Source organism: Trichechus manatus, unplaced genomic scaffold (assembly GCF_000243295.1).
Source record: "Trichechus manatus latirostris isolate Lorelei unplaced genomic scaffold, TriManLat1.0 scaffold00038, whole genome shotgun sequence".
Classification (NCBI taxonomy): domain Eukaryota; kingdom Metazoa; phylum Chordata; class Mammalia; order Sirenia; family Trichechidae; genus Trichechus; species Trichechus manatus.
In genome coordinates, this window is record NW_004443974.1 from 11,846,974 (window position 1) to 11,869,734 (window position 22,761).

A 22,761-nucleotide genomic window follows, 5' to 3' on the forward strand; every position below is an offset into this window, starting at 1 on the left:
GTGCATGGTGTGAGGTATGGGTCTTGTTTCAGTTTTTTGCAGATGGATATCCAGTTATGCCAGCACCATTTGTTAAAGAGACTATCTCTTCCCCAGTTAACAGACTTTGGGCTTTTGTCAAATATCTGCTGCTCATAGATGGATGGATTTATGTCTGGGTTTTCAATTCTGTTCCACTGGTCCATGTATCTGTTGTTGTACCAGTACCAGGCTGTTTTGACTACTGTGGTGGTATAATAGGTTCTAAAATCAGGTACTGTGAGGCCTCCCACTTTGTTCTTCTTTTTGAGTAATATTTTACTTATTCGGGGCCTCTTCCCTTTCCAGATAAAGTTGGTGATTTGTTTCTCCATCTCAATAAAAAATGCCAGTGGAATTTGGATCGGGATTACATTGTATCTGTAGATCACTTTGCTCCTCCTTTTCTTCCTACGCCCTCACAAACCACATTCTCAGGAAGGAGCACAGATTACAGCTCTCAGACTCCATTTCCCAACCTCCTGCCAAGACAACCACAAACGGGCATACTCTGAATGCCCAACTGCAGTAATATTACTACTCCGAAATAATTGTTTTATTCTGAGTATTAACTCAAGGTTAAACATAAAACCCTTAAGCGCAGGATATTAAAGGTAGGCAGTACCAAGGAAATCACTGATGACACACACAGTTGGTGCAACATTTACATTTATTTCCCTTCAGCAAGCTAAGCAAGAGGAAGTAATGGGGAGGAGGACAGGGTATTAGGGACACAGCCTGTATTTGTTTCCTAGGACTACTGTAAAAAATTACCACAAACCATATAGCTCAAAACAACAAAATTTTATTGTCTCATAGTTCTGGAACCTAGAAGTCAAAATTTAGGGTGTCAGCAGAGCCATACCCTCTCCGATGCTCTAGGGGAAGATCCTTTCTTGTCTCTCCCAGCTTCTGGTAGCCCCAGGTGTTACCTGGTTTGTGGCAGCATAATTCAAATCTCTACCTTGTCCTCACAGAGCCGTCTTCACAGAGCCAGCTTCCCTGTGAATCTCTGTGCATCTTCTCTTTTTATAAGAACACCACTCAGACTGAATTAGGGCCTACCGTAATGCAGTATGACCTCGTCTTAATTATATCTGCAAAGATCGTTTTTCCAAATAAGGTCACGTTCTCAGGTACCACGGGTTAGGACTTAAACATATCTTTTGCGGCGACACAAATCAACTCGTACCACAATCTTAACAGGAATGGTCAGTTTCTCACTGCCTCAGCGCCGCTGACCCCAGCTGCGGAGAGAGGATCCCTGCGACGTACGGACAGGGAGACAGGGACACAGCAAACTACTCAGGCTGCCAGGTCCAGTACAGATCTGCGCCTGCGCGGTCGGAGCACTAAAACCACTGTTCCCAGGATCCTTCCCGGCAAAGTCGCTTCCTGTCCCAGAGGCCCCACCCACTGAATTCCGGTGGACCTAAAAGACATCTGCAACAAAGCATAATGGCAAACATTCTGGGAGTGAGAACAAGAGGAAGCCTCTATGTGAAGTACCATCCAGGAGAGAGTGCGGGTCACAAACCTGCTGCCAAGAGAGAAAAAAGCTTTCACCAGGAACCAGCCTGGCACAGACTTCTGGGAAATGGAGTCATTGTGAGGCTGCGATGAGGCATGTGCGCATCACCGGAAATTTCGCTTTTGAGGTGCGTCCTCTTTGGCGCGAGAGAGGTGGCGCAGTTTCTGAGTCGTTGCCTGTTACTGGTCGCTTTTTCGGGAAACCTCGCAGCGGCATTTGCTCCCGGGGCTCTGCTTGAGGCCCAGCCGGTGTTGCGCCACGGGCTCCCGAGCCAACGACTGGCTGTGGCTGGGGAGACCTAGTGAAGGAGTTGGCTGGAGATCCCAGGGTCTAGTACCCAGGCACAGAGCCGGCCTCTAAGGGGAGAGGCGGGGAAGGAAGAAGCGTCCAGCCCGGGAGCAGTAAGAGCAGGCCTGCACAGTCGGGGCTGGGGTTTCTGTGGAGCGATTCTGACTCCCAAAGGACTGCTGGGAGGCAGTGGCGCTAGCTGGGACCCAAATGCTGGAGGAAGGAGGTGAGGAGTGGTGGAGGGAGCGGTTTGCAGGAGATCCGGCTTCTTGTTCAAGCTTGCCTACTAAAGCTGTGTGACCCAGACCAGAAGTCTGCGGCTGTTTTCTCCACACGTGTTTGGGGACAATCTTTTTTTGAATAAAGAATTCCAGGGTCAAAAATTTTTCAAGACGTCAGGCCTGGAGTATCCTTCCCCTTACCCGGATCTGCCCGATGGAACGATGGCACTAGAGAGTAGGGAGAAGTGGGCCCTGGGAAGGAAAGTGGGATTTACCCTGGGTCGTCTCTATTGCTTCTCTCCTTCCGGCCCTTGAAGGAGCCAGGGATGCTCGGAAGCCCATTGACTCCTCCTAAATTCGGGGGCGGGGTCAATCAGTTAGATTGTATAGTCGTGGAGGCTTCAGGGGATTTGTAATCTGCGAGGTACCGGCTGGGTCTCTTAACTTCTGTTTCTTCAGGGAAGAAAGGACAAAATATAGTCAACTACCTTGTTTATCTCTAAAAATTGTAAGCATCAAATAAAATAACGTTTTTGAAACCACCTTGAACGCCGATACAGAACAGAACAAATGTGTAGGTCGTCTTAACCACGGAGGTCTGTGCCATCCTCCCCTAGATCAAGAAGTCTCTGTATTTGGTCTATCACTTTTCAAGTGCAATTTCACGTCCAGTATCTCCTGTTGTCTTCCCCAGAGATCTGGAAAGCAGGTTAGGTGGTTATCATTTCCACCATACTACAAAAAAGAAAAATAAGATACAGTGGAGTTAGGTACAACCCAGAACATAAGGCCTGTACTAAGTCCAGTATCCAGATACATTTACTTCTTTTTCTGAGCTATTTCTGAGGACTACATTTACCTCTACAGTTTTTTTTTTTTTAATTGAGATATAATTTACATACCATTACATTCACCTTTTTAAAATACACAAGTCAGTGTTTTTTAGCATATTCACAAAGTTATGCAACCATCACCACTATTTAATTCCAGAACATTTTCATCACTCCATAAAGAAATGCCATACCCATTAGCAGTCACTCCCCATTCCCTCTTATCCTAGCCCCTGATAGCCACTACTGTACTTTTTGTGTCTATGAATTTGCCTATTCTGGACATGTCATACAAATGTTATTGTTAGGTGCTGTTGAGTTGGTTCTGACTCAGAGCAATCCTATGTACAACAGAACAAAATACTGCCCAGTCCTGGGCCATCCTCACGATCACTGCTGTGTTTCAGCCCTTTGTTGCAGCCACTGTGTCAATCCATCTCGTCAAGAGTCTTCCTTTTTCGATGACCCTTTACCTTACCAAGCATGATATGTCCTTCTCCAGGGACTGGTCCTTCCTGATAACAGGTCCAAAGTATGTGAGACGAAGTCTCACCATCCTCGCTTCGAGGAGCATGCTGGCTGTACTTCTCCCAAGACAGACTTGTTCCTTCTTCTGGCATTCCATGGTATGTTCAATATTCTTTGCCAACACCATAATTCAAAGGCATTAATTCTTCTTCAGTCTTCTTTATTCATTGTCCAGCTTTCATATGCATATGAGGTGATTGAAAATACCATGGTTTGGGTCAGGCGTACCTTACTCCTCAAAGTGATGTCTTTGCTTTTCAACACTTTACCGAATGCAGTATGTCATTTGATTTCTTGACTTCTGCTTCCATGGGTATTGATTGTGGATCCAAGCAAAATGAAATCCTTGACAACTTAAACATTTTGTCCTTTTTTTCATAATGTTGCTTATTGTTCCGGTTGGGAGGATTTTGTTTTCTTTATGTTGAGGTGCAATCCATACTAAAGGCAGTAGTCTTTGATCTTCATCAGTAAGTGCTTCAAGTCCTCTTCACTTTCAACAAGCAGGGTTGTGTAATCTGCATATCGCAGGTTGGTAATGAGTCTTCTTCCAATCTTGATACTGTGTTTTTCATGTAGTCCACCTTCTTGGATTATTTGCTCAACATACAGATTGAATAAGTGTGAAAGGATACAACCCTGACACACACATTTCCTGAATTTTAAACCACACAGTATCCCCTTGTTCTGTTCGAACAACTACCTCTTGGCATATAGAATCATATAATATGTGGCCTTTTGTTCTGGCTTCTTAGCGTCATGTTTTCAAGGTTCATCTATATTGATAAGGTACTCCATTCCTTTTAATAACTGAATAATATTTCTTTGTATGGATGTATCTCATCTTGTTTATCCATTCCTCAGCTGATAGGCATTTGGGTTGCTTCCACTTTTTGGCTGTTATGAATAATACTGTTATGTTGTGTGGACATGTTTTCATTTTACTTGAGTATATACCTAGGAATGGAATTGCTGCATCATACGATGTCTTAGTTATCTAGACACAAGTGGATGGCTTCAACAAACAGTTTATTCTCTCATAGTATAGTAGGCTAGAAGTCTGAATTCAGGGTGTCAGCTCCAGGGCAAGGCTTTCTCTCTCTGTCAGCTCTGGAGGAAGGTCATTGTCATCAATCTTTCCCTGGTCTAGGAGCTTCTCAGCACAGGGACCCCGGGTCTGAAGGACACGCTTTGCTCCTGGCACTACTTTGTTGTATGAGGTCCCCCTGTCTCTCTGCTGGCTTCTCTTTTATATCTCAAAAGAGATTGACTTAAGACACAACCTAGTCTTGTGATTGAGTCCTGCCTCATTAACATAACTGCCTCTAATCGTGCCTCATTAACATCATAGGGGTAGGATTTACAACACATAGGAAAATCACATCAGTGACAAAATGGTGGACAGTCACACAATACCGGAAATCATGGCTTAGCCAAGTTGACACATTTTTGGGTAACAATTCAATCCATGACATATGGTAACTCTATGTTTAACTTCTTGAGGAATTATCAAACTTTTCCAAAGCAGCTGCACCATTTTACATTCCCACTAGCAAAATATTAAGGTTCCAATTTTTCTGTATCCTCACCGACACTTGTTATTTTCCATCTTTTTTATTATAGGCATCTTGTTGTTGTGTGCCGTTGAGTGGATTCCAACTTATAGCAACCCTGTAATACAGAGTAGAACTGCCCCATAGGGTTTTCTAGCCTGTAGTCTTTATGGAAGGAGCCCTGGTGGCGCAGTAGTTATGTGCTCAGCTGCTAACCAAAAGATCAGTGGTTTGAACCCACCAGCCAGTCCACAGGGGAAAGATGTGGCAGTCTGCTTCCATAAAAATTATAGCAGTCTGCTTCCATAAAAATTATAGCCTTGGAAACCCTGTGGGGCAGTTCTCCACTGGCCTGTAGGGTTGCTATGAGTTGGAATCGACTTGACAGCAGTGGGTTTGGTTTTTTGGGTATAGTCTTTATCGGAGCAGATCTCCAGGTCTTTTCTCCCTCGGAGCCGCTAGTGGGTTCGAACCACTGACCTTTCAGTTAGCAGCCAAGCGCTTAACTAGTGCACCACCGGGGCTTCTTTATAGCCATCTTAGTAGGTGTGAAATGGTATCTCATTGTGGTTTCAATTTGCATTTCCCTAATGACTGATGTTCAACGTCTTTTCATGTACATGTTGGCCATTTGTATATCTTCTTTGGAGAAATGTCTATTCACATCCCTTGGTTGATTTTTTAACTGGGTTATTTGTCTTTTTATTGTTGAATTGTAAGAGTTCTTCATATATTCTGGGTACTAGAATAAGATATATAATTTGCAAATTATATCTATAAGATATAATTGTATATATTATATAGAGAGTAAAAACTGGAAGCTGTGTAAGGCACAAAACTGTCAGAGAAGGAAAACTCAAATATTTTCGACTAAAACAAGTGATATAAAAATGGTAAGACTGCATCCTGTCAAAGGCAGAAAACTGGAAAAACAAGACACTCCCATCAAGTTCTGGCTCTCATAGGTTTCACTGTATTTTTTTTATATATAGATATATATATATATAATTTGCAAGTATTTTCTCTTGTTCTGTGGTTATCTATTCACTTTCTTGATAGTGTCCTTTGAAGCACAAATTTATCTATTTTTTCTTTTGTTGCTTGTGCTTTTCATGTCATATCTAAGAAACCATTGCCTAATCTGAGGTCATGAAGGTTTATTCCTATGTTTTCTTCTAATAGTTTTATAGTTTGAGTTCTTAAATTTAGGTCTTTGACCCATTTTGAATTAATTTTTGCATATAAGGTGAGGTGTGGGTCCAACTTCATTCATTTGCTTGTGGATATCTAGCACTATTTGTTGAAAAGACTTTTGTTTTCCCATTGAAACTCTTGACACCTTTGTTGAAAATCAGTTGACCATAAGTATATGGATTTATTTCTGGACTCTCGATTCTCTTGCATTGATCTATATGTCTGTCCTTATGCCAGTACTACACAGTTTTGATTACTGTTGCTTTGTAGAAAACTTTGAAATTGGGAAGTGAGAGTCCTTCAACTTTGTTCTTCTTTTTAAAAAATTTTTTTTTTTTTGCTCTTCTGGCTCCCTTGCATATCTGAGCCCTGGTGGCGTAGTGGAGCTCAGCTGCTAACCAAAAGATCTGCAGTTTGAATCCACCAGCCGCTCCTTGGAAACCCTATGGGCCAGTTCTGCTCTGTCGTATAGGGTTGCTATGAGTTGGAATCAACTCGACAACGATGGATTTGGTTTTTTTTTTGTTTGGTGCATATCCATATGAATTTTAGCATTAGCTTGTCAGTTTCTGCAAAAAAGCCAGCTGAGATTTTGATAGGGGTCACATTGACTCTGTAGATCATTTTGGGGAGTGTTGGCATCTCAACAGTATTAAGTCTTTCAATCTATTTCCATTTATTTAGGTCTTGCATAACTTCAACGGTGTTTTGTAGCTTTCAGTGTACAAGTCTTTGCAGGTCATCTGTTAAATTTATCCCTAGATATTTCATTCTTTTAATTGCTGTTGTGAATGGAATTGTTTTCATGTAAATGGAAATGTTTTCTTGTAAATGAAATTTCATTTTTGGATTGTTCACTAGTATACAGAAATACAGTTGACTTTTGTATATTTATCTTGTATCCTGCAGCCTTGCTGAACTCATTTATTAGGGCTTTTGTGGATTCCTTGGGGTTTTCTACATACAAGATCAGGTCATCTGCAAAGAGAGAGAGCTTTACTTCTTCCTTTCCAATCTTCTTTTTCTTGCCTAATTGCCCTGGCTAAAACCTCCGGTATAATGTTGAATAGAAGTAGTGAGAGCAAACATCCTTGTCTTGTTCCTGATCTTAGGGGGAAAGCTTTCAGTCTTTCATCATTGTGTATAATGTTAGCTGTGGATTTTTTATAGATGCCCTTTATCAAGTTGAGGGTGTTCTCTTCTATTGCTAGTCTGTTGAGTGTTTAATCATGAAAGGATATTGGATTTTGGAGATGAAAGGATATTGGGTTTTGGAGATGATTATGTGGTTATTTTCCCTTTATTCTATTAATATAGTCTATTAATTGATTTTCATATATTGAACCAACTTTGCATTTCTGGAATGCATCCCACTTGGGCATTACCTCTTGTTTTGATTAAGCAAATGTATAAAATTTGTAGAGCCACTTTCTCCAAAGAACTATTATTGCAAATAATAGATAATTTTAATAAATTATTTATGTGCTAGGCATTGTAACAACTGTTTTATGTGCATTTTTCTTTAACCTTCATATTAAACCTACAAGGGATTGTTATCTCCATTTTACAGATGAGAGAAATGAGATTTAGAGAGGTTATGTGATTTGCTGAAGGGCACATGTTAGTAAGTGGTGGATCCAGGATACTTGAGAGTCCATTAAGCTCTGATGTTTCCCTACAGATGAGTGAGTTGATGAAATTTCCAAAGGAAGAGGAATGGGAAAATATACATGGCTTTCTGTCCTCGATCACAGAAATGTTGCTCCTTCCTCAGTCACTCAGTTATCTGCGAATTTAGCCTGAGTGCCCTGGAACCTGCTATGATACACGTCCTTTGAACCTTCTCTTCGTGGAGAGAATGTGAGACTTGTTGACTCAGTAAGCTGCAAACTTTCATGCCTCGTTGGTTTCTTTCTCTTTCTTCAGTGCTGTCTTCTCCTGACCCTGCCCTTCCCCAAGAGGAAAGTACAGGAGAGGAAGGAATGGCTGCTGGTCTCCTCACAGCCAGGCCCCAGGTGAGTCGGAAATTCACTCTGAGAGACAGCCCTTCTTTCCCCCTCATTATTAATTGTAGGGTTTTTTTTTCCCCCTAATTACAAAAGTAATTCATGTTCATTGCAGAAAGCCTGGAAAATATAAAAAACACAAAGGAAAAAAATCACCCTTAATCACAAAGAGGTAACATTTAACATTTTGATTTGTGTCCTTTCAGTCATATTCTTCCTTTCTTTATTCTCCCCAAATGGGTTTGTCCTGCCTTATAATTTCCTTTTTATTTCCACTTAGAAGAATTAGATGAATATGGCCCCATTTCATTAAGAATAGCCTGCAAAATCGTCTCCAATGGCTGCATTCTATTAGACTGCACAGTCCCTCTATAAGGGCAGAACTGTCTTCTTCACTATTTTATTGACTGGACTAGGTATTGGTCTGTCTGTTTTCATTTTTTAAAAGTCTGCTCTTAGATTTCCTCATCAGTACTACTCTTTATTAATACATTTTCTTTATTAATTTTTTACTTCTGCTTTCCTCAGATTTATCTTAAAATTTAGTTTTTAATCTTTTGAGTTGACTCTTTTAACTCATTTGCATCCTTTCTTGTTTATATTGAAAGTTTTTAGTTGTGGATTTTATTTTTTAGATAGACCAAAATTATGATTTTGATTTCTTTGCCCATTTGGCTGGTCTCTGCGCCATGAGGACAGAGTCCATATCTCTTGTCAACACAGAATACCCAGGTAGAGTCAGATTGCAGGGCATGGGGCTTGATAGCTATGTCAGCTCATCCTTCCTAAGTCAGTCAGTCAGTTCTTCCAAATCTTTATCTGTTTATTTTTTGACTAGTTGATCTCAGTGATTGAGTTACTTAGACATCTCTCACAGCAGTAATTTTTTTCTCCTTGTATTTCCTACAGTTATTGTTGTTTATGACATTTATGTCTTTATATGAATTTTACTCTCTTGATTATTATAAAGTAACCCTGTTGTTTCAAATATTTCATAGTTTTGTTTTGTTTTGTTTTTTTAAAAAAAAGACCCTCTTTGTCCCAAGTATTTCTTAGTGTGAGAGGTGGATCAGAAAGGCAAGGTGAAATTAGAGTCAGGGGCTAGTTACAATTTGGGGAAATAATGCTGGCTTAAAACAAGGCAGAAGTGGGGGGATGGAGAAAAATGGTTGAATTCTAGTGATATTAAGGAGGAAGAATCAATAGTCGATTGATCTGGGGAGGCTTTAGGAAAGGGGAGGATAACACCCAGATTTCTGGCTTGGCTGACTAGGTGAGTAGAGGTGTGACTCCCTGAGCTAGGACTAGACAAGGAAAAGCAGGTCTTCAGGAGAAGATGGGCTTCCCTATTGCATTTTGTTGAATTTGAGGTTCCTGTGGGACCTGGCCAGGAGATAATTACTGCCTTATGTTAATAAGTAGTTAATAACTAATAATGTGATTAGTCTCTCTCCTTTCAGCCACCTGCTTATACTCCAGGTACCTAGCGCAGGGTACCTTGCGTAGAGTAGGTGCTTGTTTGTTGTATGAATAGCTTCTGCTGACACCTACATGCCTTATGGCTCCTGCTGTCTCCTGAACTCCAGACTCGTGTTTTCAGATGTTCTAGAACACTGCAGCAAGCTGGAACTCAGTGGGGCCAAAAACAAACTTTGCTGACAAGTCTCCTTTTCCCATGTTTCTTCTCTTAGTTGTTGACATCACCATATACCTGATTTTCCAAGCAAGAAACATCTTTGATTCATCCTCAGTTGATCATCTCTCTACTTGACACTGATACTGTTAAAGATCTTAACCTCTCCCCACCTCCATCTCATGGCACATCTTTCACTGCCTCCCTATTGCCCATGGGATAAAAACACCACTTTTATTAAGTCGTTCGAGGCTTTTTACATTCTGACCTCAACCAGCCTTTCTAGGCCCTTCACTCCCTCACCCCCTCATTCGCACTGCCTAGACCACCTGTCATTCCCTGAATACAGAAATGCTTTCTTGCTCCAGTGCTTTTGCTCATGGTGCCTGCCTCACCTTGGATACCCTTCCCTTGGTCCATCAGGACAACCTTCTTCTTCAGGGTCAGCTCAGTGATTGCCTTCTTTCTGTGGTCTTCCCTAATTGTCCCTTCCTTCTCCCAGGATTCCTCTTCTGTTTGACACATATTATTGCAGTTGGTTGCTTACATACCTGGCTCTCTTGCTGTATTGTGTGATATCTGAGTTCACAGATATCTTTGTTAAATGGTCTGAAAATTCACTTTTCACATTTCTTTTCTAATTTGCACCTGATTCCTAACCATACAAATTTACATATTCTAATTCCCCTCAACCCACTGGCTCTTTGAAGGACCCCTGGTGGTGCAGTGGTTAAAGTGCTCGGCTGCAAACCGAAAAGTCAGCGGTTCAAACCTACCAAGCGGCTCCACAGGAGAAAGATGTGGCAGTCTGCTTCTGTAAAGACTACAGCCTTGGGAATCCTATGGTTCTACTCTTCCTATAGGGTCGCCTATGAGTCAGAATCGACTCAACAGCAACATGTTTGGTTTTTGGTTTTTTTATTGGCTCTTTAACTCTGAAGTACCTGTTAGTTTCTGCCCAGTTATTTCTCATATGTATTTTCTATCTATTTATATATAATGTCTGCCAAAATTATAAACGTGTAAAGACGAGAGATGGTGTTTTATTTACTTTTTTGCATCACAATCCAATAGAGTGTAGGAACTTAGAAAGTGATCAACAGATGCTTTTCTTGAACTACCCAGAGCCCTGAATCTTTCAAAGACTCTTTCTAGGCATACCATAGGCCTGGGTGAGCTGGAATATGCTTGTTGTTTCAGGGATCCATGTCCTTCAGCAGTATGACTGTAGCTTTTACCCAAGAGGGCTGCAGACACCCAGTCCTTGCTCCGAGGGACAGATACAAGGAGGGGATACCAGAAAAGTCCAGGAACCTGGTCCTACTGGGTAAGAAAACCATTTTCTTAAGATTTGAAATCTGCTAGTTGCTACCTGACTCAATTCTGAAAGTCTGGCACTTCCCAAAGTGCTTACTTTATCTTACCCATTGCCATCAAGTCAGTTCTGACTCATAGCAACCCCATAGGACAGAGTAGAACTGCCCCATAGGATTTCCAAGGCTATAGTCTTTATGGAAGCAGACTGCCACATCTTTCTCCCCTGGAGCAGCTGGTGGGTTCGAACCACCAACCTTTCGGTTAGCAGCCCAGTGCTTAACCACTGCACCAGGGCTCCTTTCCAAAGTGCTTAGCAATCTTTAATTGCTCTGATGCACCAGAGGGATTGTGCTTATCCCTCCTTGTTCCCTAGGGAAAGGTCTGTTGGCAAATAGGCAGTTTTGTTTTGTACCTCCTCAGGCTGCATTGTCATTCTCTTGTTTCCCACCGGCGTAAGGTAACCCTCATTATCAGTTCCTCCAGACTCAGTAGGTTCCCATCTTCCTAAATAGGGTGTTTTATGGGCTTAGCTTAACTCCCTGGGTTAACCCCTCCTTGAAGTTGTGTCTTTACCGTCTTCCAGAAATGCTTTACCAAGACCTTAGAACCATGTCTGTCTTATTTACTGCTGTATACCCTAGTGTCTGGCACCAAGTAAGTGCACAATAATTGTTTCTTGAATGAATTAAATGAATGACCTAACTGGCCTGCTTCATCTCCCCTGAGTTTTGGGTGGCTATTTATACTTAGTACAAATCTCTGAGGCCCATTTCTTCCTCTTGAATAGGACTTCCAGTCTCCCAGCCTGGCTTAAACTCCCAGTTGGAACAGAGAGAAGAACCATGGATGCTGGAAGGAGAAGGCCTGAGAAGTACTTGTCCAGGTAAGTGATCAAGCACTAAGTTGATGAGAGTCTTGGAAGCAAAAGCCCCTTCAAAACACATGTTAGTGCATTTGATTATTGTAGATATTATTAGCCTCATTTTTCAGGTGAGGAAATTGAAACTGGGAGAGGTTAACTCACTTGTTCAAAGCCTCACAGCTGGAAAGTGGTGATCCTGGGATTTGAAGCTAGGTCTGACTCCAAAGCCCACTCCAAAGCCCACTGGAGATGTCTGTGGAGACACATGATATTACTGGCCTCTGGAAGACTTCCTCCCGGGGGGGGAATGAGAGTCATCTTTGCTAGCTTAGCACATCCCCTGCTTGGGCTCACCTCACTGAGGGTCTTAGGTACCTATCTTTACCCACATTTCCAGCTGACAGCTACTGCTACTACCCTCTCTGGCCCTTAGTTAGATTCTGCCCCCTCTCTCTCTGCATGACATTGCCAGAATTTTCCAAGGGCTGATACTAAGAAACTCGGGAAAAACAAAAGGAAGGGAAACCAGTTTCTGCTGTTTATCCTTGCACTTGTTTTCACCTAAGGTTGTTTGCTGTACTCCCACCATCACATCTCAGCCTCTGCTGTCGTGTGACCTCTGTCAGGGCCTCCGTAGTATTTCCCTTTGAACCCAGCCACCTTCAGTGTTTTGAGAATTAAAGCATTAGAGGTAAAAATGAATTAAACTACTTTAAGGTGACAAGTTTTACATTTTTCTAAAAATGTAGCTTAATGCTTTATTTCTTTAGTTACCAATTACTATTGCTGATAGGAAAATGGGAACAGAGCCTCTGGCTTATTTTCTGCGTGGTTCCTCTGAGCTGTCCTTTCTTCCCACCTTATCAACCTCTTTTTAAGCAACGTATCACGTTACAGCAGTCCTCATTTGGACACCAGGTGCCACTCATCCTCGCTGAAATTGCCTTTACAAGGAGCTTCACCAGTCCTTCTGCTTCCTTCTCCCAAGTGCCCCTTCCTCCCCAGCATGCCCATATTTGTTTGGCAGGGCCTTTAAACCTGTGTGAAACCTCAGAAATTGTGTGCAGTATTTTTGTGGCTAGGGGATAGCTGCATTTTTCTGGGAAAAAGATTTATTCATTGTCACAGAGGGGTTCAAGATCCTAAAAAGTTTACCTCAAAAAGTTCAAATCACATTATTAGAAACAGAAGTTGGGAAAGGGTGTTACTACTAACTAGATGTGCTCAGAGGCATTAGTGCAGGGAAGTAGAAGCAACTTTGGATATGGATGCATGAAAGACATGCATTCAAGTCCTGGCTTAAAATCTTTCTTATTTTACAAATCAATATATATGAAAAAAAGTTGTCAACTGTAGAGTGCTGTTTAAGCTATATAATAGTGAATAGAAGTTGTTTAAGGTAAGTTTTAAATTAAACCTGGCTGTAAGTCAGAATTGACTTGACAGCAACATGTTTGGTTGTTTTGGTTTTATTAGAGTAACTCAAATACTGCTTCTGTAGTGTTGTACCTCTGCTCAGAGATCCACAGAGCATCCTGGGCGTCACTGCTCCTCCTCGGGCTGGTTTCAGGGTCCTCCATGATCCCACCCCATTGCGCCGCTCCCAGAACAACAGACCCAGGCCTTTAAAGTACCTTTTCCCTCACTGCTTGCTTGGGAACTTCTGTTGTGGATGCTGCTAGTCTATTTGGCTCTTTCACATTCATGTAAGTATTCATTCAGTAAACAAATACGTATTAAGTATTTGGTACATGCCTGGCATTGTATTGGCTATAACAGAGAACAAAACATAGTCCTTGCTTACATCCTAGTGAGGCACGTAAAAAAAAAACAATGAGTAAACAAAACAACTGATATAATTTTAGATAGTGATGAGTGCTGTGAAGAAAATAAAGCAAGTTACTAAGGGTACAAAGCTGAGTAAGAGAATAGAGATGGAGGGGAGGGGGTACTATTTTAGGTAAGACAGATATGAAAGACCTGAGATCTAAAGGAAGAGAGTAAGCCAGCCATGAAGATCTGGGGGAGGAACATTCTAGGCCATAGCATGTGTTGAGGCCTTGAGGTGAGAATGACTTGACTTGCCTTAGGGTCAGAAGACCTCTGTGGCTAGAGCGAAGGAGAGTGGAAGGCAGGGGACTGACTGATGACATAGGGCATTGTACGCCATGGTAAGGTGTTCAGATTTTATTCACATAGGAAAATAGGAAGCCATTCGAGAATTTTAAAGCAAGGAAAAGGCAATCTTTCTGTTTAAAAAGGTAATTCAGCAGACATGTGGAGAATAGACTTTCAGGGATCAGGAGTAGAAGCAGGAAGGTCAGTTAGGAGGAGGCTGTTACAGACATTCCGGTGAGAGATGATGGTAGCTTGGTAAGGAGGGATTCAGGATGTGCTTTGGTGTTAAAGCCAATAGGACTTGGTAATAGATTGAGTGTCGGAAAGAGTCATTAAGGATGTCCCAGTTTTTTGGCCTAAGCAGTTGGGTAAATGGGAAGACTGACAAAGATGCTGGCTTCAAGGGGGGAAAATCAGTAGTTCCAGTTTGAGTGTTTTCAGTTTGGGACATCCATTAGCTAGTGAGCCAGCACTCAGGGGAGAGGTGGGCTGAGATATAGCAATTAATGATCATCACATGATCTTCTGAATTGTCACTTTCTCACTGCTGCTTGTCACTTCTCTCCTTTCTGTTTTTTATTCAGATAGCCTATTTTGGAGAGCCATCAAACCCATACATGATCGAATACCAAGTTACGTAGAGATACACAGAGACGCCATCAACCTGAAATGGGAATCTCTCAGTGGATCATGCATTAACGTGCACCTGTATAATGCTTTATGATGGTTTACAAGGAAAGGTCAAAAATAATACCAGTACCAGTTGCCATTGACTGACTCATGGTGACCCCATGTGTGTGTATCAGAGTAGAATGGTGCTTCATAGGGTTTTCAGTGGCTGATTTTTCGGAAGTAGATCGCCAAGTCTTTCTTCCGAGGAGCGTCAGGGTGGATTAGTTAGCAGCTGAGCATATTAACCATTTGCACCACCCAGGAACTCCCCAAAATAATAACATTTACTCTGCATCAGGAATGGTTCTGGGTGCTTTATGTCTTACCTCATTTAATCCTCACAATTCTGTGAGGGAACTACTGTAATTATCCCCCTTTCTCAGATGAGAAATCCAAGGCATGGGAAGATGAAATAATTCACTCAGGGTCATAGGTAGTAAGAAGAGGTAGAGCTAACATTTGAACCTAGGGAGTCTGGGTCAAGATTCTATATAGAAAGACAAATAAAGGATGCTTAGAACCTCTCAAAATAAGGTAAAAGGGGGAAGAATCATTCCTTCAAGAAAATTGGGGAAGAATCCCTTCAGAAAAAAATCAACCCTTGTTAAAAGCTCCTGGCCCTCCCTATAACTCCATTTCCTTACCCATAAGGAGACAGGTGTCTGGGTCCCACAGTGGACCTGATACAGGCAAGGGCCTTATGCTTCAGTTAATGTTTTAACACATTCCAAATATTATATATTATATATTAACTGCATTTAAAAGTTTTAAAATGAGAGCGGTCCCATTTTAAGAATCATTAACTCTAAAAAAAAAAAAATAACCATTTTCTGGTTGTAAAAATAATGCTATTTATTCTTTTTAAAATAACTCTTTTTAACTAGTAAAAATAATAAAGGTTCATTTAAAATTTGGAAAATATAAAAAATAATCTAAAAAAATCAAGATTCCCTATAATCCCACCACACAAAATTAATCATCAGTCTTCTTCGTATCATAAAATACAGTAATATATCTATCACTGTATATTCTTTGAAGCAAGCTTATAACTTTTATTATAAAAATAATACTGTCATTGGAGAACACTTAGAAAATAACAGGTATTGACGAAAATAAAAATTGCCCAATCCTACAACCGAAAGACAATATAGCTAACATTCACATCGTCTTATCTTTCCAGTCTTTTTTCAGTAAATACCTTTTTAAAAAAGGAATTATAGTGTACAGATTTCAGATGTGAAAGTATAACTTGTAGTTGGCTGAATAATGTCCCTTCATTGGCTATATTTTAGCCATTCCTTATTTAACATTTAGGTGTTTGTTTTGCATTTGACAGTGATGCTATGATGATCACCCTTGTCTGTACATCTTGTATGATTTCTAATCCTTAGGATAAATTCTTACAACTGGAATTTTTATGTCAACATTTTAAAAGCTCTTGACACATACCACCCATCTGAGACTGGGTTCTCTAGAGGAACAAAACCAGTGAAGCGTATACTGTATTTTTTACGCAAGTAACGTGTGTCTTCTGTGTTTGTTTGCTGGCCACAGCCTCCCACCACCCCACTCCCCCACCCCGTGAGGTATTTTTGTAAGCATGCTGTCCTAATTTTTTTTTTTTACAGCAATATGTGGAAGAAGATTGGTATGGTAGTGCTTGTGAGGGTGCTTTTTTGGGGGAGGACATTTCTGGCAAACAAGCGCAGAAGGTGTGCGTTATTTGTGTTAAAATATGGTGGCATGTATATATAAATATATACATAGAGAGAGATGTATTTCAAGTAAACGGCTCATGCAGTTGTGGAGGCTGGCAATTCCCAAATCTGTAAGGCATCAGGCTGGAGGCTTTTTCTGACTCATATGGTTGCAAGGGCTGACAAACCCAAAATTGGCAGATCAGACAGCAGGCTGCTGGCTCACAGCCCAAGAACTGGAGGTCAGAGGATGATGGGTTGGATGCAGGATCGAGAGAGAGAGAGCTTTGCCAGAACATCCGTATATATTGGATGCAGGCCACACCCCCAAGGAAACTCCCCTTTCAACTGAGTGGCTGCTCACATCAGATCACAAAGTGGAGGATGATTACATAATATCTGCCAAACCACTGAAAATCATGGTCTAGTCAATTGACGCATAACCTTAACCATCACAGTCTACCCCTTGTCAACTTGGCACCTGCAGACTATCTGTAAACCAGACATAATCTCTAAATGAATTTTAAAAAAAACCAAACCCATTGCCGTCGAGTCGATTCCAACTCATAGCAACCCCATAGGACAGAGCAGAACTGCCCCATAGAGTTTCCAAGGAGCGACTGATGGATTCTAACTGCCGACCTTTTGGTTAGCAGCGGTAGCATTTAACCACTACGCCACCAGGGTTTCCAGTCTCTAAATAAAGACGATTATAAAGTCATAATTGTAGCTAACGTAATACAGCTAATATGCGTACAACCAAAAACACACTAGCCCTGTTTACAGCTTATATTTTATAGTGAGTAATGGAATAAGGGAGGGAAGAAAACACACGCATTCACGTATAATAAAACAAGGAAGAAATAACAATTACCCTCCTTGTTTCTGCAGCTGGTCACGTGGTCATAACTGGTATTTAGGAACTACCTTCTCCCACCACCCATTCCATATTCCCTTTGCCCTCAGCAAGCTCCTCAGCCGATCGTGGTTCTTTGTCTGGTGGGATGACCCAAACCTTCATTCCTGAAGGGTCTGGGCCATTAGTAGTCATGTCAGAATTGGGTTGTTGTAGTTTTCCATTGACTAATCACACGGCATGGTGTAGTACTAAGAGACGTCCTAAGGGATCTCCTGTATTCCAGACATACTCTTCTTTACCTCCATTATGTCATATCAATCTCATTTCTCCCTTGGTAATCAGGATCAATCATACTAGCCACAGTAACTCCCTTCTTTGCCTGTTGATCCAGAGGCATGAGGAGACCAAAGTGTCCAGGTGGCATTCTTCCAGTTCAGTGGAATCAATGTTGTCTCTCCTGGTGGGAGCATTCCTCCCTTTGTAACTAAGACCTCTAGACCCCCAGAGCATAGGGTTGAAGGGACAGGAAGCAAAAACTTTGCAAGTGGGTCACTAGGGGTAATAGTGATGGTGCCGCTCCCATTTCCACCCCTTGATTCCTGGACCCGCAAATCCTGGCTATGGGAGAAACAGCACCATATATTGGATGCTGGTTTAGAGCATACACAGTCTCCTGGAGAACATTGCCTCTACCCTCCAAGGTATTGCCACCTACCTGGTGCCTTAATGGTGTCTTTAAAAGGCCATTCCATTGTTCTGTCAAGCCAGCTTCTTCAGGATTATGGGGAACACAGTAAGGCCAGTGAATTCCATGAGCATAGGCCCATTGCCATACTTCATTTGCTGTGATGTGAGTTCCTTGACCTGAAGCAATGCTGTGTGAGATACTGTGACAGTGGATAAGGCATTCTGTAAGTCCATGGATGGTGGTTTTTGTAGAAGCATTGCATGCAGGGAAGGCAAATCTGTATCCAGAGTAAGTGTCTATCCCCGTAGGAACAAAATGCTGCCCTTTCTATGATGGAAATGGTTCAATGTAATCAGTCTGCCACAAGGTTGCTGGCTGATTGCTCCTAGGAATGGTGCCATATCGGGGACTCAGTGTTGGTCTCTGCTGCTGACAGATTGAGCACTCAACAATGGCTGTAACCAAGATGGCCTTGGGAGTGGAAGTCTGTGTTGCTGAGCCCATGCATAAACTCCATCCCTGCCACTATGGCTACTTTGTTCATGAGCCCTTTGGGCAGTGACAGGAATGGCTAGGGAAAGAGGCTTACTGGTATCCACAGAACGTGTCATCCTACCCACTTGATAAAATCCTCCTCTTCCAAGGTAACCTTTTGGCGAACACTCACGAGACACAAATATCTTCACTTCTTTGGCCCATTCAGAGAGGTCTGTCAACATGCCTCTTCTCCATACCTCCTTGTCGCCAGTTTTCCAATCATGTTCCTTCCAAGTCCTTGACCATCCAGCCAAACCATTGGCCATAGCCAATGAATCAGTATACAATCACACAGCTGGCCAAGTTGACACGTAACTTTAACCATCACACCACCAGACTGCCCTCCAGAACAGCTGTCCCAATTCATACAGCCACAACAGTGTATGAGACACCCCATTCTGTTGCACTCTTACACTTACTCTAGAATTACCCATTTAAAAAAATATCTTGCTTATTTGATAGGTGAAAACAACTTATCTTACTTAGGTCATAAGCCTTTTAAAATATTTAAACTCAGAAACCAGATTGCCCCAAACCACACTGAGAATTGTGAGGATATGAGTTTTGATAGGGTGGGAACAGGGACTGGTTATCTAGTAATTAAGGTAAGCACAGGATTACTTATTAATCTGTAGTGAATAATTTCACCACAAAGAAATTGTTCACTACAGATGATCTGGTAAGCAAGGTAAGCACCATGTTTACCTTATTGGATAACTTACCCCTGCCTGGGAGTAGTTTCCAGAAGACAGCAGAAAACTACCCGTTACCTGGCCAAGAGCAGACAGTAATACCAGAAATAGGAAAAGAGTACTGCATCTGAGGCGCAGGAGGATTAGGGTAAATTTCATCCTCTGCAGTTTATGAAAGGGATTAATGGGTGCTCTGGCAGCTAACACTAAACGTCTCAGAAAAACAGATCTTGGTCATTCTTTTATGGGTTATAACAGAAGTGTGAAACAAATGTTATGGATAGAAAGAAATCTGAATCATCAAACCTGTCTGCATAAGAGCTTGGCCAAACTCTTAAGGGAATAAAGGACAATTGCTTTTCTAAATTTTTTTTCAGACTGGAAGACTGTATCCAAGGAGTCACCACCAGAGCAAGATATTTCTGAAGAATCATTCCAGGACCCAAGTGTAGAAATCCCCCCTGGTGAGTCAGACCATAGGAACAGTGAATTTGGGAAGAGCTTCAATCTGAGACTGGTCCTTTCTCCACAACCCAGAGTTCCTACAGAAGTGAGACCCCGTAAATGTGAAATACATCCAAAGAGCTTCAAGAAGAATTCAGATATAATTAAACCTCACAGAGCAAAACCATACACATGTAATGAATGTGGCAAAGCCTTCAGTTACTGTTCATCCCTTTCTCAACATCAGAAGAGCCACACTGGGGAAAAGCCCTATGAGTGCAGTGAATGTGGGAAGGCCTTCAGCCAGAGCTCATCTCTTATTCAGCATCAGAGGATTCACACTGGAGAGAAACCTTATAAGTGCAGTGAATGTGGGAGAGCTTTCAGCCAGAATGCAAACCTCACAAAACACCAGCGAACTCATACTGGAGAAAAGCCCTACAAATGCAGTGAGTGTGAGAAAGCCTTCAGTGACTGTTCAGCCCTTGTTCAGCATCAGAGAATTCACACTGGAGAGAAACCCTACGAATGCAGTGACTGTGGGAAGGCCTTCCGTCATAGTGCGAATCTCACAAACCACCAGAGGACTCACACTGGGGAAAAGCCCTACAAATGCAATGAGTGTGGGAAGGCCTTCAGTTACTGTGCAGCATTTTTTCAGCACCAGAGAATTCATACAGGAGAGAAACCCTATAAGTGTAAAACATGTGGGAAGGCCTTCAGCCAGAGTGCAAATCTCACAAACCATCAGAGGACTCACACTGGAGAGAAACCCTACAAATGTAGTGAGTGTGGGAAGGCCTTCAGCCAAAGTACAAATCTTATAATCCACCAGAAAACCCACACTGGAGAAAAGCCATATAAATGTAACGAATGCGGGAAATTCTTCAGTGAGAGCTCAGCCCTTATTCGACATCATATAATTCATACTGGAGAAAAACCTTATGAATGTAATGAGTGTGGAAAAGCATTTAACCAGAGTTCATCCCTTAGTCAGCATCAAAGAATTCACACTGGCATGAAACCCTACAAATGTATTGAGTGTGGGAAGGCCTTCAGGTGTAGTTCAGCTTTCATTAGACATCAGAGACTCCATATTGGAGAGTAACTGGGAACATGAGAAAGTGGAGAAAACCTCAGAGGTGTCAACTTATTAATCAAAGATGAGTGGGGACCTCACAGACAAATGCAGATGGTTTTAAAGCATTGGGGACATACGACATTTAGTTTGTAGGCCAGAGCCACGTGAAAATTGCCTTCAATAAATGTTTCATTTTGTTACATGGCACATGTGGGAGGTGTTGAGCTCTCTTCATTCTTAACACCATTCAGCAGACATCACAAGGTAGGGAATTGAACAGTTCAACTCAAATTTTCATTCAACTTTAAGAGATTTATTTTTATTCAGATAGTGTATGAAAGAATGCCTTCTATGTAGTAGGCACTCCAGAAACCTTTTGTCTATTAGGAATAAATGATCAAATCAATAGGTGAAGAACTTGACTCCTCCATCAAGGCCAGGCATTTAGGCAGTGCTCACAAGTAGTGAGGGCTTTTGCAAAAGGCGAACCAAGAGCAGAGCATTGGCCAGGAATGATTTGTGGTTAAGAGCTCAGCTGCTAACCAAAAGGTCAGCAATTTGAATCCACTTTGCAAACCATATGGGGCAGTTCTACTGTCCTGTAGGGTTGCTGAGTCAGAATCGAATTGACAGTGCATTAAGTCAATTTTTGATTCAGCAACCCCGTGCAAGAGAACTGCCCCATAAGGCTTTTTTTCTAGGCTGTAACTTATGGGAGCAGATGGCCAGCTTTCTTCATCTGAGTTACTGGTTGAGTTCATACCTACCTTTGGATAAGCAGCCAAGCACTTAACCATTTTGCTACCAGGGTAAACATCAGCAATACAGCTGCCACTCAGGAAAGCACTGCTAGGCCAAATCTCTTTATAGGCTATTCTTTTTACTCGTATCACACCAAGTAGGTGGCTCAGTGGTAGAATTCTCACTTCCCACACAGGAGACCTGGGTTTGATTCTTGGGTGATGTACCTTAAGTGCTGGCACTACATGTCATTGGAGGTTTTGCCTAAGGCCTGAAGATACACTTCTGAAAAACAGCCCAGTGAAAACTACGGATCACACTAGTCTATAATCAGCAACATTTCAGTCTGCTGTGCATAGTCTTCATGAGTCAGGGACTGACCTGATAGTAGAGAAGGTACTATGTATAGTTTTTTTTCCCTCAGAAAAACAGCCCCACAGACAAGGACAGTGAGGGTGGGCCAGGGAAGTCTTAAAGAACAGGATAATGAAATCCCCTGTGGTGTGTGAAGGTCATCACTTTCTGCAGAGACAGGAAGGGCAGAGTGGGTCACGTAAGCTGAACCAGGCTTCTCATTCCTCTCACCTCTTCCTGACAAAAAAGCAGTGCAATGTCTACTTTTAGGATTTTTACTGTCTGCCTGCTTCCCTTGTTTGCACTCACATGAGTCCTACCCTCCTTACTCCACCCATTTAAATGAACTCTGCTCAGTACTGCTGTGCCTCCCTTGATTTGTTTCCTTGGCAACTTGGAGAGGACTGTGCTGCAGGTGTCCTGAAATGCTTATTTTCTCCCCTCCCCTGACCCATTATCAATCAGGCCACCTGGGGGGATTAAGAACCACTGATTTAAAGAGACGACTGTTGACAAAATGACTGAGAAGCTACGAAATGACTAATGCAGGGAAAAGTGATGAAGGTCTTGGGGCAATCACTCCCTTGAGGCTGGTACCACAGCAGCCCTTTCCAGGTGGTGCTTAAAACCTGTTAGTAGGTGCAGCTTGTCCTCATGCCAAGTATCTTGCAATTTATCCCTTCACTCATCACACATAAGGTAAAGTGTAAGTGCAGGCAGCACTGAGCGGGTAAAAAGAAACAGAATTTAAGATGAAAAAAGAAGAGAATTTAAGAGAAAATGAGTATAGACTTGGCAAAAATAAAAGATGCATCACACAAAGCTTACTAGTCTTTATACTTAAGTGACTACAAAAAGCAGTGACTTTTCCAGATGTTCTTCTCATCTGAGCTGATC

General features: G+C 41.9%; 1 protein-coding gene across 3 annotated transcripts; it reads left to right on the forward strand.

The window, feature by feature from the left end:
• Positions 1-1,693: 1,693 nt before the first annotated feature.
• Positions 1,694-22,761, forward strand: ZNF79 (zinc finger protein 79). Of its 3 annotated transcripts, XM_023730759.1 has the most exons (6): positions 2,036-2,063; positions 8,090-8,178; positions 8,285-8,341; positions 11,003-11,129; positions 11,907-12,002; positions 19,622-22,761. In XM_023730759.1, exons 4-6 carry the CDS (start codon positions 11,009-11,011, stop codon positions 20,794-20,796), a joined length of 1,392 nt encoding a protein of 463 aa, XP_023586527.1. In that variant the 5' UTR covers positions 2,036-2,063; positions 8,090-8,178; positions 8,285-8,341; positions 11,003-11,008; the 3' UTR covers positions 20,797-22,761. The 3 variants fall into 3 exon arrangements, with proteins under 3 accessions (XP_004375743.1, XP_023586528.1, XP_023586527.1); XM_004375686.2 differs by lacking the exon at positions 8,285-8,341 and having other exon boundaries at positions 1,694-2,063; XM_023730760.1 differs by lacking the exons at positions 8,285-8,341; positions 11,003-11,129 and having other exon boundaries at positions 1,694-2,063.

What these genes read in the sequence shown, in the direction of transcription:
- ZNF79 (XM_004375686.2), top strand. An exon ending in CAGGAACCTGGTCCTACTGG is followed by an intron (nt 11,130 to 11,906) that starts GTAAGAAAACCA and finishes CCTCTTGAATAG; the next exon opens with GACTTCCAGTCTCCCAGCCT. An exon ending in CCTGAGAAGTACTTGTCCAG is followed by an intron (nt 12,003 to 19,621) that starts GTAAGTGATCAA and finishes ATTTTTTTTCAG; the next exon opens with ACTGGAAGACTGTATCCAAG.